We start from the raw sequence: 14,456 nt of genomic DNA, 5'->3' as shown, positions 1-14,456 counted from the left end.
AAATTCAAATGGCATTTTTCCTTTTATCTGACAACTCTTATTAAGGAGACAAACGTCAACCTAAAATACATAAACTTTAAATGAAAAGGACATGATTAAATTCCATGTTTCCAGGAGTAGGACCCAGGTGACTTTGTCCAAGAGCTATCGTGGTCCTAGTACATCTCAAGACAGATAAAACCCCAAATATTGCCCAACTCCCTCTGACATCTGACTCTAGACTAAGAACAAGGAGAAAATAAATGACAGCAATAATAAAGGGAGTCAGCTCTGACTCACTCTTCACAGCCAGTCAGTCTCAATGTCTTATTGATATTATCCTCTAAAGATTTCTAGAACCCATCTCCTTCCATCCCACAGTACCTAATTCAGGTCTCATTAGTTATCCCTGGAGTACTGCAACAGCCCCTTATTTGAATTACTGAGTCATTCAAATTATTCAGAACATATATACTGAGCACCTACTATGCACCAGCCATTTGATTAGGGACAGAGACATAGCAAAGAACAAGGTGAATATGGTCTCTATTTTCCTGTAGATCACAATGGGTGGAGCAAACATTACATAAATCATCACACAAACTGACGTAGCATTACAATTTATGAAAGATACAATGAAGTAAATTAAGAGTATAATAACAAGAGACTCTGATTTATTTGAGGGTCAGTAAAGGCTTTATAATAATGCAAAAATAAAGCTGAGACCTAAATGATAAGGAAGAATCAGTGGTGAGTAGAAGGAAGAACACTGTGGGTGGAAGACTCAACACTGTCAAGACCAGGGATCAGCAAACTTTTCATCTGTTGGTCCAGACAGTACACATATATTCTGTCTTGCACCCCATATAGTCTCTGTCTCAACTATTCAACTCTGGCACTATAGTGTGAAAACAGACACAAACAACACATAAATGGATGAGTGTGGCTGTGTTCCAATCAAACTACTTACGGCCACTAAAACTGTAATTTCATATTACTTTCATAAGTCACAAAATATCATGCTTTTGATTCTTTCTTAACCACTTGAAAATGCAAAACCATTTACCTTTTCTCAAGCCATCTAATAACAGTCATAACAGGCAGTAGGCCACATTTGGCCTGGGTACCATAGTCTGCGAACCTCTAGCCAAGGCTCAGGTAGCAAAGAACTGTGTACGTGTAAAGAACTCTGAGTGGGTGCCTGTGGATGGGATACGGTGAGACAGTAGGTAAAAGACAAACAGTGAGGGCAGAGAGGGAGGGAAAAATGACATCACGCACCATCTTCGAGTCCACGTTTCAGTTTCTGGAACGTATCTAATAGAGCAAGGCAAAGCAATCAGAATTCTATCATCGGGAGAATGAGAAAACTCCAGTTCTTACTCCCACACACATATTCTCTCCAATCTTTACATGTCTGCCAGTTACCTAAGCTGGCCCCTCCCTTGCTTAACAACCATCAACCAATCCCTATCACCAAATAAGCCCTTAATAAGCTGAACTCAGACTATGTACCTGGCCTGATCTCCTGCTATGCTTACTGAAGCACCACAGCTCATGCCCTGGGACTCACCTACTATACCGTAGATGAACCAAAGTCTCTCTTCAGAATCTCTTTCCTATCTTCTGTACTAGTCAAAACCTCTGCTCTTATCTTGAGGCTCTTGTCAAACTATTTGCCTCCAGGAAGCAAATCCTTTTTCCCAGAGCACTTTGTATACTGCTATATCACAATGCATAGCACATCTGATGGTTCTGTTTTCATGTCACTCCTCCACCCACCCCATTCCTTATGCTCCCCGACCACCATCCCAAGTGGACTCTGTGCAGCCCATGTCCCCAGTGCCTATCGCAGTTGCTGGTTCATAGTTGAGCTCAGTACATATTTCAAAAATTAAAGAATGAATACAGAGTAAACACATGACAGCTCAATGAACTTAGAACACAGAACCTCACGCTTTTACTTCAAATGTGCACCTGAGCAGCTCTATTGAAGCTCTCAAACTTCCCTGTGTCTCCCATCATAGCTTTAAAAACAAAGGTACCACTCCCTGACTCCCCACAAGGGGATGCTTTTCAGAGTAGGTGAACAAAGCTTTTGGAAGTGTAAGTGGTTTCGTAAGTCCCCAGGCCAGCAACATTAGCATCACCTGGGAACTTAAGTTAGAAATGCAAATTCTCAACTCTCAGTCCCTATCCTAGGGCTACTGAATCAGAATCTATAGCTCAGCAAGATCTCCTGGTGATTAATTTACACATTAAAGTCTGAGAAGCACTATAGCCTTTGTGGCCAGGCTTCAAGAAGATGCTAAAACTGACTTTAGAAATCTCTTTAATTTTGATTTTGCAATCATGTTAAAACCAAAGGAATTCTCAGCAAGAATTCCTGTACATGCTTACCAAAACACACCCACACTAGAGGCTCACTCAGAAAATTCTGAAAGAAAATTGATTTTTTTAAAATAAATTAATAGAAGATGCTCTCAGGAGGTCACAAACACTGGCATATAATTTGGACCTTAACTATTTCACTCAGAAAATTCTGAAAGAAAATTGATTTTTTTAAAATAAATTAATAGAAGATGCTCTCAGGAGGTCACAAACACTGGCATATAATTTGGACCTTAACTATTTCCTATGGGATTTATTTAGTGCAGTTTGATCTCGTCTGAGACGGCAAGAATCCTGAGAAGTTCGTGCCAGATATGCATTTAGATCTCCTAGAATATAGGCTGGAGATGGCCAGGTGGCAAGTGCTCTAGAAGGCCCTGATGCCGAACTAAATACCTTCAGCCCAATCCTCTTTGCTTAACTCAGTAAAACTCTTCTTTCTGTGCTGCCAAAAAAGGTGATATCTAACCTGTTTCTTCTCTCTTGCAACAAGTTTAGGCCAAATTGAAGAAGACGACTGCCATCATTCCTGGTCCTACCCCCAAGAGCCATGCTTCACAGAGGGATTTTAGTACTGTATGACATTGTGGAATAAGCTGAGATTTGCAGCCCAGTAGACACAGAATTAAATTCTGGCTCTATTACCTGTTTGGGAAAGCCTCCTCAGGATCAGTTTCCCGTGCTGTCTACCAGGCAGAGATTGTTAGGATTAAAATCAACTAATGCCTATACAATTCAAAGCAGGGTGTGGGGGCAGTGCACAACAGTACTATATTCAATTTTGCGTTTCAGTATATATCTGAGTCAGGTTTTCACACTGGTTAATCCAACTCTCCCATTTTATAGATGAAAAAAGTGAGGCCTGAGATGAGAAGTGCTTTGACCAAAGCATACAATTGTTGACAGTGGAGTCAGAATTAGATTCTTGAAAACGCCTAAGAAACTCTGTTTTCAAACTCTTAGCAACCACAGATGACTTTCTGTAGAATAAAACTTACAAAACAGCTCAATATATAAAGCAGCTAACAAGCCAAGCCTGCTTTGATTGCTGAAGCCCTTCTTTCTTATCACTCTTCTGCCCCATGATGGCAATCCTTGGGCATCTTCTAAGAACCCTAAGCTTTCCCCATCTCCAGTCACAATCTGAGTAATGAAAGACTCAGCCCACCTGAAATCTCAGAGCCAGTAAATGAATCACAACAGGTCATGCTCATTAGATGGATTCTCTATTTCTTCAGACCACCTAGAGGTTTTCAAGTCCTTGAGGTTTCCCAAACAACCTGAACTTTCTCACACATCCATCTCTAATGGGAACCATTAAGCTGACATCACCATTCTCCACACTTCAAAAAGGAGTCCTAACATCTGGAAATGGAAACCATCTGCAAGTGCTTTGACCAGAGATTGCCGTATCATTCAAGGATGAGAAACTCAAGGAAGGGGGGATGAGAAAGAGATACCCTAAGATGTCAACAAGGCCAAATATTAATAAACTGGGGCTAACAGTGTAAGAATAGGAAGGCCCTGGTCAGAAGACATGAACTTATTTCCTACCTCTGCGGCTTTCTCACTGGAATGGCAATTAACCTCTCTGAACATCAGTAGAAAACTAGTTATTAAAAGAATTGATTTTGGATGGCCAGGAACAGTGGCTCACACCTATAACCCCATCATTTTTGCAGGATCGCATGAGGCCAGGAGTTTGTAACAAGCCTCACCTACATAGTAAGATCAAGTCTCTACAACAGAAAAACTTAAAAATGTTAAAAATGGTTCTGGAGTCAGCCAGTCTTAGGTTCAAATTCTGGTTCTGTCACATATTTGTCACTTTGAGTGAGTTGTTTTATCGCTTTGAACATTAGGTTTCTTATCTATAAAACAGACATCCTACAAAAAAAAAAAAAAAACACACACATGAAAACACTTCATTGGGCTGTTGGCCTTCAAAGAGATAATGTGTACAATACTTGCCACAGTGCCTGGTATGAGTTAGGCACACAAAAAGAGGTATGATTTAACTGCACTGTAATCAATAAAATGGGATCAACTATCCTCTAAGCTGCTGGGAAAAATCAAAGGGAACCGATCTCAGCAGGGTGCCTGGTACATCCACAATAAAAGGGATCCTCTCATATTGTTGGTGTTTTCTCTTATCAACTCTATACACTCACCTCTTTCAGCCACAGAAGCTTCGGGGCCTGCATTTCCACAGACATCACCCCCCCAACATACTGGAGAACGCTGTGCTTGGTCTCGTTGATCCTATTGACCTGACTGACTGCTCGATGGTCCAGCCACATGATGATGTTTCGACGGGAATCCCCTAGCAGAAACAAGAGGGAGATGCAGATAGACACACATTCTATTCCTTCTAACTCAAGGGAACAATTATGGGTCCCCAAGACTAAAATGCTATGTACTTTCTATAATTCCATGTATCAAGAATGAGCAAAGTGAAAGGACACCAGCAAGGCTGACGACTGTACTGTCCCCAGGCCTGGAATTTCCCATCCAGTAATGTGTTCTCTGACCATAATCTTAGAATAAAATGTCTATATTAAAAGCAGAAAAACATCTAAAAATTAATTATATTATCATGTATTCTCTCTCAACTTCTTCCCTTCCTTTCTTATCCCTTCTGTTCTAGAAAAGCTTTTCTGGGCATACATTCAGGAAACGAGTCTATAAAATAAAACTAACACAATACTTTCTCTCCTTTTTTTTATTTTTAATTGCAAAACACTTCATTTATAGCACTTTCAATAATGAACCAACAGGAGAGTTGCTGATTTTGAACATATGAATATACAAAAATCCCTTGCAATTCAGGTAGTCAAGATAATAAGCTCATTCAAGGAAATCAATCTTCATTTTTCTGAAAACTTTTACATTTTAAAAGGTGACTAGGTGTACTTGGAAGTTCAAAGCAGTAGAATGTACCTTGCAGGGAAAGGAGGAAGAAAACCCTTTTCCATGTTGCTAGGCAAATGTATATCAAATATATCCCAATTCCGCTTGAAAAAGGAAGCTGGATGAGCTCCTTGAACCAGGGTAGGGCAGAACACTTAGTAAAAGCAGGTCCTGGGTAGGGATGTGAATCCAGGAGAGGAGCACCAGATCCCATGGAGCGTCAAACACATCCATCCTACCCTCTAACACAGATGAGGCACGTTACCCCACGTCCCTGAACCCGGATGCATAAGAACACTCATCAGATGGTTACTGCTCCCACAGCCTAGTATTTTATAATGGTCTTAATTTAAGCCATGGAGAAAAATCCTTTACCACCAAGTACAAACTGTTATTGAACTTAAGTCATAAGGGATGCTATCTGGCAAATTCTGGTAATACATATATAAGGACTTCCATTTACCTAATTAGAACAATGATTACACAACTGACATTCCTGTTTTCATAAGGTTTTGTTCTCTACACTGGATGGCTTAAAGTTGTCTACTTTTGATTTTATTTTACACTTTCAAAATAGAGGGAGTAGAGAGAAAAAAATGTGACTAACTGCCTAACTCTGAAACCCAGCAGGTAAAAAGTGAACTTCTCTGACTCTGGGTCCATCAGATTTGGAGGAAGTTTCAGTGCCTAGGGAAGGTTATGAAGCCCATTACACCCCGAATCCTACAGAAAGAAATCTACAGCTCATCTATCACAGTGTTCTAGTAAAGCACATGCTGAAAAGTACAGGTTTCAACCTAGCATCTAAATTTTTTAAAGTAGCATTTCAGCAACAAACAAGCTCAGAGAACTCATCGCAAAAGTGAAATAACAGAACTATTGCTCAGATGTCAAAAAAGTCAAGCCGCTGCCCTCAGCTCCACTTAGGCAGACACGTAAGGTGGCGGCTGCTCCTTGGCAGCACCATTCACAATGGCATCATCATACAGGGGTAGCAGCACCGTATTGTCATTGCTGGTAATGTAAACCAGGACACTGGAGGAGTTCCTGCCATTGATGTATCGGTGGCAGTTCCCAACACAGCTAATTAAGTAACCCTTAAAAGTGAAGATAATGCTAATAAACAGAAGAATAATAAGGACCAAACAGGTAGGATTCACTGACATGCCATCATCTCTGTAGGGAAAAGTAGGAGGCCGTTGTCATACGTATTCCTGAATGGAGTTTGGGTAATAAACAAGCACAGTGATTGCAACCAAGGTGGTCAGGGCAAAATCAAAGATCTGGTAACAGAAGAATAGGATAATCCAGGCTGCATGTTGCTTGTATGCTCCGTTAGTAGCCGTAGCACATATCAGAGTCATGAGAAGAGAAATTGCAATGGCAAGGCACATGTAGTTCCACGTGCCTGGGGAGGCCTCAGAATCATGGCAGAGGGTGAAAGGCATATCTTCCATGGCGGTGACAAGAGAGAATCAATACTTTCTCTTTTTAAGATCTATGTCCCTTAAATATGAATAAATACTTTGATAGGATATCTAATAGCTACACAATGGCATTTAACTGCTTATATACTCACTTTTTTCTGTCACTTTTAATTAAAATTAGTTCATTTAGGTGGGTTTCCCCCCCCCCCAATTTGGTTGGCTTGTTTGATGGAGTGGGAAGCTCATGAGTTTTGGAATTAGGCAGACCTAACGGGGAACACTAACTCTCTAAGTTATAGATGAAGATATATAATTCAGGAAGTTATTAAACAAAAGATAATGCACATAAAGGATATGGCAAGTACTTCTCAGAAAGTAGGACCTCAGGAGGAGTGAAGCATAAGGAAGAGAATTTAAAACAAGCTGGAAAAGGAGCACTGCCCCCATATCCTGTACTGACGGGCAAGCCAGAAATCCTTTCACAGCCCCCTGACGGCAAAATGTGCAGAACAGCAATAAATATACCTGAGAGATTATTAGGGGAAAGAGAAAAGAAACCCAGCAGTTGCCAAGCCAGGTATTATATTTTCACATATTATTGTATTGAATGGCAAAGTAACCACAGTCTGTAATGTGTGTTTATGTGTCTCCCAAACCCTGTGCTAAATGTTTTACATACAACGTCTCATTTAATCCCCAAACCTATCCTCTGATACAGGTTTCTGACCCCTGTTTTTCAATGACCCAATGTATCAAAGCTAGGAAATGCACAAAGTGTGTTTTGGAAATAAAGCTGCATAGAGAATAGATAAATCAATTGGTAAAATGAATAAATTCAAGTTAGACATAGCAAAATGAAGGACACCAGCTGAGATACTTTAAAACACAGAGTCAGACCTCCATGTCTGTGAGTTCTACATATGTGGATTCAACCAACCGTGGATTGAAAATATATATTTTTAATGGATGGTTGCATCTGAACAAGTACAGACTTTTTTCTTGCCATTATTCCCTAAACACTATAACAAGTATTTACATAGCATTAGGTATTATAAGTAACCTAGAGATGATTTAAAATATATAGGAGGATATATATAGGTTATATGCAAATACGATGCCATTTTATATCAGGATTTGAGTATCTGTGGGTTTTGATCTGAAGGAGGTCCTGGGACCAGTCCCCCTCAGATACAGAGGAATGACTGTATACTGTTTGTTTGTGGGTATATATACATATGTAGTAAAAGCACGAAAACATATGTTTATGAATAGCATCTACAGCAGAATGGTTACCTGCAGGAAGTGAAAACCTGAAGTTACAAATATCTTCTTTTTTAAATAAAAGGAGGTGAAGCAAATATGGCAAAATGTCATGTTTATCCTCAGAGGTAGGTACCTAAGAAGAAGTTGCTTTCTTTACTCTTCCACATCTTTGAAAAGAATTTTAAAAATTAAACCAAAAAAAAAAAAAAGCCAACGTAAATGTAAGAAGATACCTAAATAAGGTCATGGGCATAACAAGGCAGGGGCTCAGTTGCTGGTTTGCCTAACTGAAAAGATCTCACCTCCCACGAAAGCTCCACAAACAGTAATACTAATACTCTAAAAATAGTACAAAGTGTATGGGACCTTCCACAGGCAAGTCAAAGAATTTTTTTGTAAACAGATGGCTCCACTGTATAACAGAATTGCTCAAAGCTCTGGTTCTCAAACCTAGTTGCACATTAGTGTTGCCTTAAGGACTTCTAAAAAACTGATGTCCAGGTCCCATTCCAGAACCACCAATGAATCAGGATGTAGGTGTGTACACATGCATACACCTGCATGTGTGTGGGAGGGTGGGTGAGTATTGAAGAGGGCAATATCAGTATTGTTTCTTAAGTACTGTACAGAACACACCTACCGCTACTTCAAGGCAAAAATATCTGTTGCTAAACTTCTGCCTATAGTAAAGATAGACCAATCAGCTACTACTGCCTCTATATAAAGATGCTCTCGAATATGTAGTCAGAACAATACAATGAAAATTATACAGAATCGATACTGTATTCGAATGGATTTCTAATTTTCATTTTAGATAAAAACTAAGAAATTAATTTTTTTCAGTTCTTACAGAAAACCACAAGTAAATCAATGGAAAGTTCATTGAATCTTTTATTGACTATCTACTACATGCCAAGCACAGTGCTTGATGCTGGGATATCAAGAATGTGCCACAGTTCTGCCCTTAAGCAGCGTATGTTTGCATGGAGAAAGTGTCTATACTCTGTGTTGATTGCCAGAACAAGAGTATCAGACATGGGAACTGGGAACATGGAGGAGGAGCAGAGAGAAGGCTCTAGTTAACTGAGCCTGGAGCTGCAAAGAAAGCTTCCAAAAGGCAGGAAAGTGTTTATTTAATTCTTCAAATGACCAGCCACTGGCTAGGCAGGTGAAGGAAGAGTGAGAAAGAGGTTCTACATGATGCGGCAGCAGGGGAAGCAGAACACAAACCCACGAAGATATTGTCCTTTAAGAGAACTGGAGGTAGAGCAAACTTTGAACTATCTCACTTTACCTAAGGGCAGATTATTCATCCATGTATTCCTTAATTGATATCTTGCTAAAATACAGGTTTATGTTCACAGGATGGCTTGCAGGCACACATGAGGAGAAAATGTATTATGAATCATCAAAACATCTAAACATCAGGTATCTGATGCACAGAGGAGACTAGGTCATAACTCCCTCTCCCAGCCCCAATTATCATCCTTTGTTCCTCTCCCTCCCAGGAGCTCCTATGGCTGAGATGACACAACCAGGATGAGGCTCTGAGCTTGGTCAGTGGCAGGGGTAGGAAGCATTCAGCAACGGTGCTGCTGGCCAACCCAAGGGCTGTTCTGGTCTTTCTTTAAGGAAGAAGAGTCAAACAAGGAAAGGCAAGCAATGAGACTATTTTATCGTATAGCAATACTGTATTTTCTTAAACTGTGGTACTTAATTAATTTGTTTGTAATTTTTTGGTTAACATCTAAAGATGGCAATACTTTTGCTGGTCTTATGGGTTGGGTTTTAGGTTATCTGCATGATTAGGGTGATCTGCAATCTTCCTGATTGCACTCTCTGCTCCTTACAATTACTTGCATTAGCCAATCAATAGTTGGTTGCTGCCATGCAGGTAGAGAAGTCTCTCTCTAAAGAACCTTCAAACCACCTTTACAATTCTAATTTCATTTTCTTGCACAGGATAATCCATTTCAGATAAAAAAAAATCTAACCTTAATATAATCTGTTGAAAGGCAAGAAACTGATGAAGGGCACCTGCAGCTGGATGCATTTGATGAACAGGTACACTTTAACCTTTTAGGTGGAATAAAGTTATTTCAACACTTATAATTAGAGTGGTAACCTAGCTACCTTTTTAATAGAGGACCTGTTAACAGGAAGCCATTATACTTACAATGAAGAAAAAAAGCATCCAAAGAGGGTACATATTTAAGCAAATTTCACAAGGAACTATCTTCTTCCACTTCAAGTGTTCTGTTCCTAATATTTTAATTCTCCGTTAATCTGTGCCCAGTGATTCTCTACATACTAGACTCACTGAGGAAACTCTTTTAAGAAGTCCACACCCTAGCTTCACCTCAAGTCAACTGAATACAAATCTTGGGGGTAGGGCTCATGAATTGACAATGTTTTAAAGATCTCCAGTTGATATTAATGCACAGCCAGAGTAAATATACAAACAAATAAATAAATAAATATGTATTTTAGCAGATCAGATAATACAAAATCCTTGAAGCAGGATTCTTAATATCTAAAATCCTACCTAAAATCAGGCTAACATGGCTCTTGTGCTTAATGGAATTAAGTCCCCCCCAACTCTGCCCCCAACACCACCCCACTCACACCAATTGCTCTCCAAGATTTTACTTTCTGCGACATGACTTCTGGCCTTTACACTCCACCTCTAAATCTCACTATCAGTAGTAAGAGACAACTGATCTATGGCATCCCCAACAGACAGTCGTCTGACTTTTACTTAAATAAAGCCCACAAAAGACGTGCTGACAGCCTCCCAAAATGGCCAGGTCCATGGCTGGCCACCTCTCGTCATTAGTGAATGCTTGCTGCTACAGAGCTGAGGTCTGCCTCTTCACTACCCATGTTTGGTTTTCTGCTTTCTGAAATGGCTCAGACCAAGGCTGCCCTGTCCTGGGCCACAACAGTGCCAACTGAGACAATTTATGGCCACAAAGATTAAGAACCATCCTGATTCATCTTTGAAGATCCAGCATTTGATAAGACAGGGCTTGGCACACAGAGGATGTTAATACATGTGGCAAGAAGACAGAATAAAGTGTGTGTGTGTGTGTGTGTGTGTGCATGCACGCACGTGTGTGTGCGTGTGTGTGCACATGTATGTGTGTGTGTGTGTGTGTGTGTGTGTGTGTGTAGAAAATGGTCATCATTACCACTCTGTTCTAGTCATTCATCTATTTGCATCCCTTTTCAGCACATAGTGATTATGATTATTTATAGTGATCACTTATAGTGAAAAGGTATGCAAATAGATGATCATTTATAGTCATTATAATTATAATAATCACTTTCATACATTAGGTCCACAGAAGTGACCGGAACATTCTCTTAACTTAAAAAAAATTCATCATCTGCTGGAAGAAATTTTTCTGAGTATTTTAGATATCAATCTCTCACTAAATTGTCACAGCAAAGCTACTGATTCATTATTCAAAATCTTTCAGAGAAGAAAACTGAGAAACGCAGAGTTAAGTGACTTGGCCAAGGTGTCATGGCTCAACAACGGCAGAGCTACAATCAGAGTCCCTGCTTAACTCTAATTCCACTGGGTACCAAGACATCCTACTATCTCACAGCCAACAGTTAAGAAAGACGCTGCTGCAACAGTGTCCAGAACTAATGGTTCTCAAACAGAATCTGGCCCAAAATATGATTGCAATGTCTGTCTTGGCAACAGCTACCCAGCAATGCCTAGAGCTAACCCCTCCCTTCAGATGGAGCATGCAATTTCCAGTGCAATGCAGGCTCCACTGTTCTCTAATGCCTTCTGCTTATTACAAGGTTAATTATCAGTTGACATTTATCTTCACACATGTGCAGTTGTTTTTCTCAAGCCTGGCCTATTACTCATTTACACTACCTGTCTGACTAATGTATTAATTATTACATTAATGTATTAATAGACTTTTGGGTTTGTAACCCCAGTACTAGTGTTACTGGCTAAAATTCCCCAGAAGGGACAACTTTATCTGCTGTGAAAAATCTCTGACGGTGGACCCAAGTGGCACTTGACATTTGAAACAGCTCATTTCTGTACTCATAGTCTCTATTAGGACACCATCATTCAACGTGAATGTCTTTTGGTCTGGTTATCGAAAATAGAGAGGCCATCTGCTTCTAGTTTCTAGTGTCACATGGCCCTGTCTACCATGTTCCATTTCCTTTCAAAGGACTTGGTTCATCCATTCAAATAAGCATGGAATAGGAGCTTCATATACAATGAAACTGCAAGCACAGACACTCCCTTCCCAGAAAACATCAAAACCACCTGAGTGTTTCAAGGTTTCTGACTCCTAGCTAACAATCTCATGTCCTTCCTTGACCAGGCTCTGTACTGTGGCTCTTGAATTTTATAAAGCCAAGTCCCCTCAATCCAGCCTCAGCACCATCCCACTCATACCAACTGTTCTCCAAGCTTTTGACATCTGCAATATGATCTGTGTCACCTCATTCTACCTCTAAATCTCACTATCAGCAGCAAGAGATGCCTGCCATCCTGTTCCACTCGTGTCCATTGGATTAATCAGCCAAGTCACCCACCACTGGGAAAAGGAAGAGACACAGTCTTACCTTCATGGTTGACCGGTAAAGGGTGAAACTGCTTATCCAAAACAACAAGAGAACACGTGGCGTCAAACCCAAGTCCTCGGATTTGGTTTAAATCAATCCCTTGTACAACTTTCTGTTTTAAAAACAAACAAAAACATGAAGTAAAACAACAGAGTCTTAAAAGATTGAAGACAGTTACAACTAGAAGGGAGGAATGATAGAATAAAAAATAATCTTTACAACATAAAACAGATAAAAGTATAGTATCACTAGAATACCAATAGATCCTGTAAATAAGAAAAAAGAGCCAATCTAATTGGAAATCAAAGCCAGGCATGAAGGCTCATAACTGCAATCCCAGCACTTTGGGAGGCTGAGGTGGGTTGGATTACCTGAGGTCAGGAGTTAAAGACCACCCTGGCCAACATGGTAAAATGCTGTCTCTACTAAAGACACAAAAATTAGCTGGGTGGCGTGCTCCTGTAATCCCAGCTACTTAAGAAGCTGAGGCAGGAGAATAGCTTGAACCTGGGAGGCTGAGGTTGCAGTGAGCCGAGAGCAGGCCATTGCACTCCAGCCTACATGATGAGAGCAACAAAACCCTGTCTCAAAAAATAAAATTAAATTAAAATTAAACCTAAAAAATTGGAAATTAAGCAAAGGAATAAAAAGTCGCTTCATAAAATAAAAAGAAATGGTCAAAGAGCATATGAGAAAATTCCCAACTCCAATTAGATAAGTACAAACAAAAAGATACCGAACTATTTGCTTTTCATATTGGCAAAAATATAAAAGATTAATAGTACAGGCTGTTATTGCTTATCTAAAATGCTTATGATCAAAAGTATTTCAGATTTCAGAATTTTTCAGATTTTAGAATATTTGTATATACATAATGAGATATCTTGAGGATGAAACCCAAGTCTAAACACAAAATTCATTTCTGTTTCATATATATCTTACACACGTGGCCTGAAGGTAATTTTACACAATATATTTAACAATTCCGTTGATGAATCAAAGTTTGTGTACAATGAACAATCAGAAAACAAAAATGTTACTGTCTTAGCCATCCACGTGTAGTGTCACAATGCCACTCAAAAAGTTTTGAATTATGGTGCATTTTAGATTCTGAATTTTCAGAGTAGGGTTGCTTAACCTATATATAGCAGTGACAATACATGCAGAAGTGGACCTTCTTGGAGATTATTCTAACAATGTAATGATTGAGAACAAATTTTGGAGAATAATTTGACATATATTAAAATAAAAAATGTATGTATCTTATTAGCATAAGTAAGTAGAGTTAGATATAGAATAAGGCTAGCTTCAGCACTGCTCAGAATATATTTTAAAACTGAAACAACTATTTTTTATTAAATAAATTATGGCACATTTATAAAATGAAATACTATACAGAAATTTTTTTTTAAAGAGGTAGAGAGGTAACTTCTGGGTATGGTACTGTGAAGAAGTCAAAAATCCTCTTAGCAAAATAAAACTATAAAACTGGACAAAATCATCAAAAACCACCACTTTGGGGTTATGGAAATTGACCAAAGCCATGTAAAAAATTGAGAAGCATTTTTTTTTGAAAAATCAAATTTGTGCTTAAAACATTCCCACACACACACAAAAAAGAAAACTACAAGTCCAAATGCTTCACTGAGGAATTGTATCAAACATTTAAGGAAGACACAGTACCAATCCTACACAAACTTGTTTAAAATACATTGAAGAAGGGAAAACTTTCCAACAAATGTTACATAGCCAGTATTACCCTAACCAAAGCCAAGCAAAGCCATAAGAAAAGGACACTACAGACTAATATTTATCATGAACACAGTAAAAATCCTTAACAAAATATTAACAAACCAAATCTTGCAGCATATAAAACTT

General features: G+C 39.1%; 1 protein-coding gene and 1 pseudogene across 10 annotated transcripts in view; both read right to left on the bottom strand.

Moving 5' to 3' along the window:
• The window catches only part of FGGY (FGGY carbohydrate kinase domain containing), a 429,730-nt gene that overhangs the window by 376,802 nt on the left and 38,472 nt on the right, over window positions 1–14,456 (bottom strand). For 9 of the 10 annotated variants that reach the window (XM_074380908.1, XM_074380904.1, XM_003921494.3 and 6 more), the window contains 2 exons: window positions 12,579–12,690; window positions 4,542–4,693 (listed from right to left, as the gene is read on the bottom strand). In XM_074380908.1, the coding sequence (XP_074237009.1) occupies window positions 4,542–4,693; window positions 12,579–12,690 (264 nt within the window). The remainder of the gene's footprint in view (window positions 1–4,541; window positions 4,694–12,578; window positions 12,691–14,456) is intronic. The other variant, XM_074380911.1, reaches the window with a different exon arrangement.
• LOC141580260 (lysosomal-associated transmembrane protein 4B-like) lies at window positions 4,701–10,538 on the bottom strand (annotated as a pseudogene).

Source organism: Saimiri boliviensis, chromosome 11 (genome assembly GCF_048565385.1).
Source record: "Saimiri boliviensis isolate mSaiBol1 chromosome 11, mSaiBol1.pri, whole genome shotgun sequence".
Taxonomy (NCBI): Eukaryota; Metazoa; Chordata; class Mammalia; order Primates; family Cebidae; genus Saimiri; species Saimiri boliviensis.
Note: the sequence above shows the minus strand (reverse complement) of the source record. Positions and strands in the feature narration are given on the sequence as shown.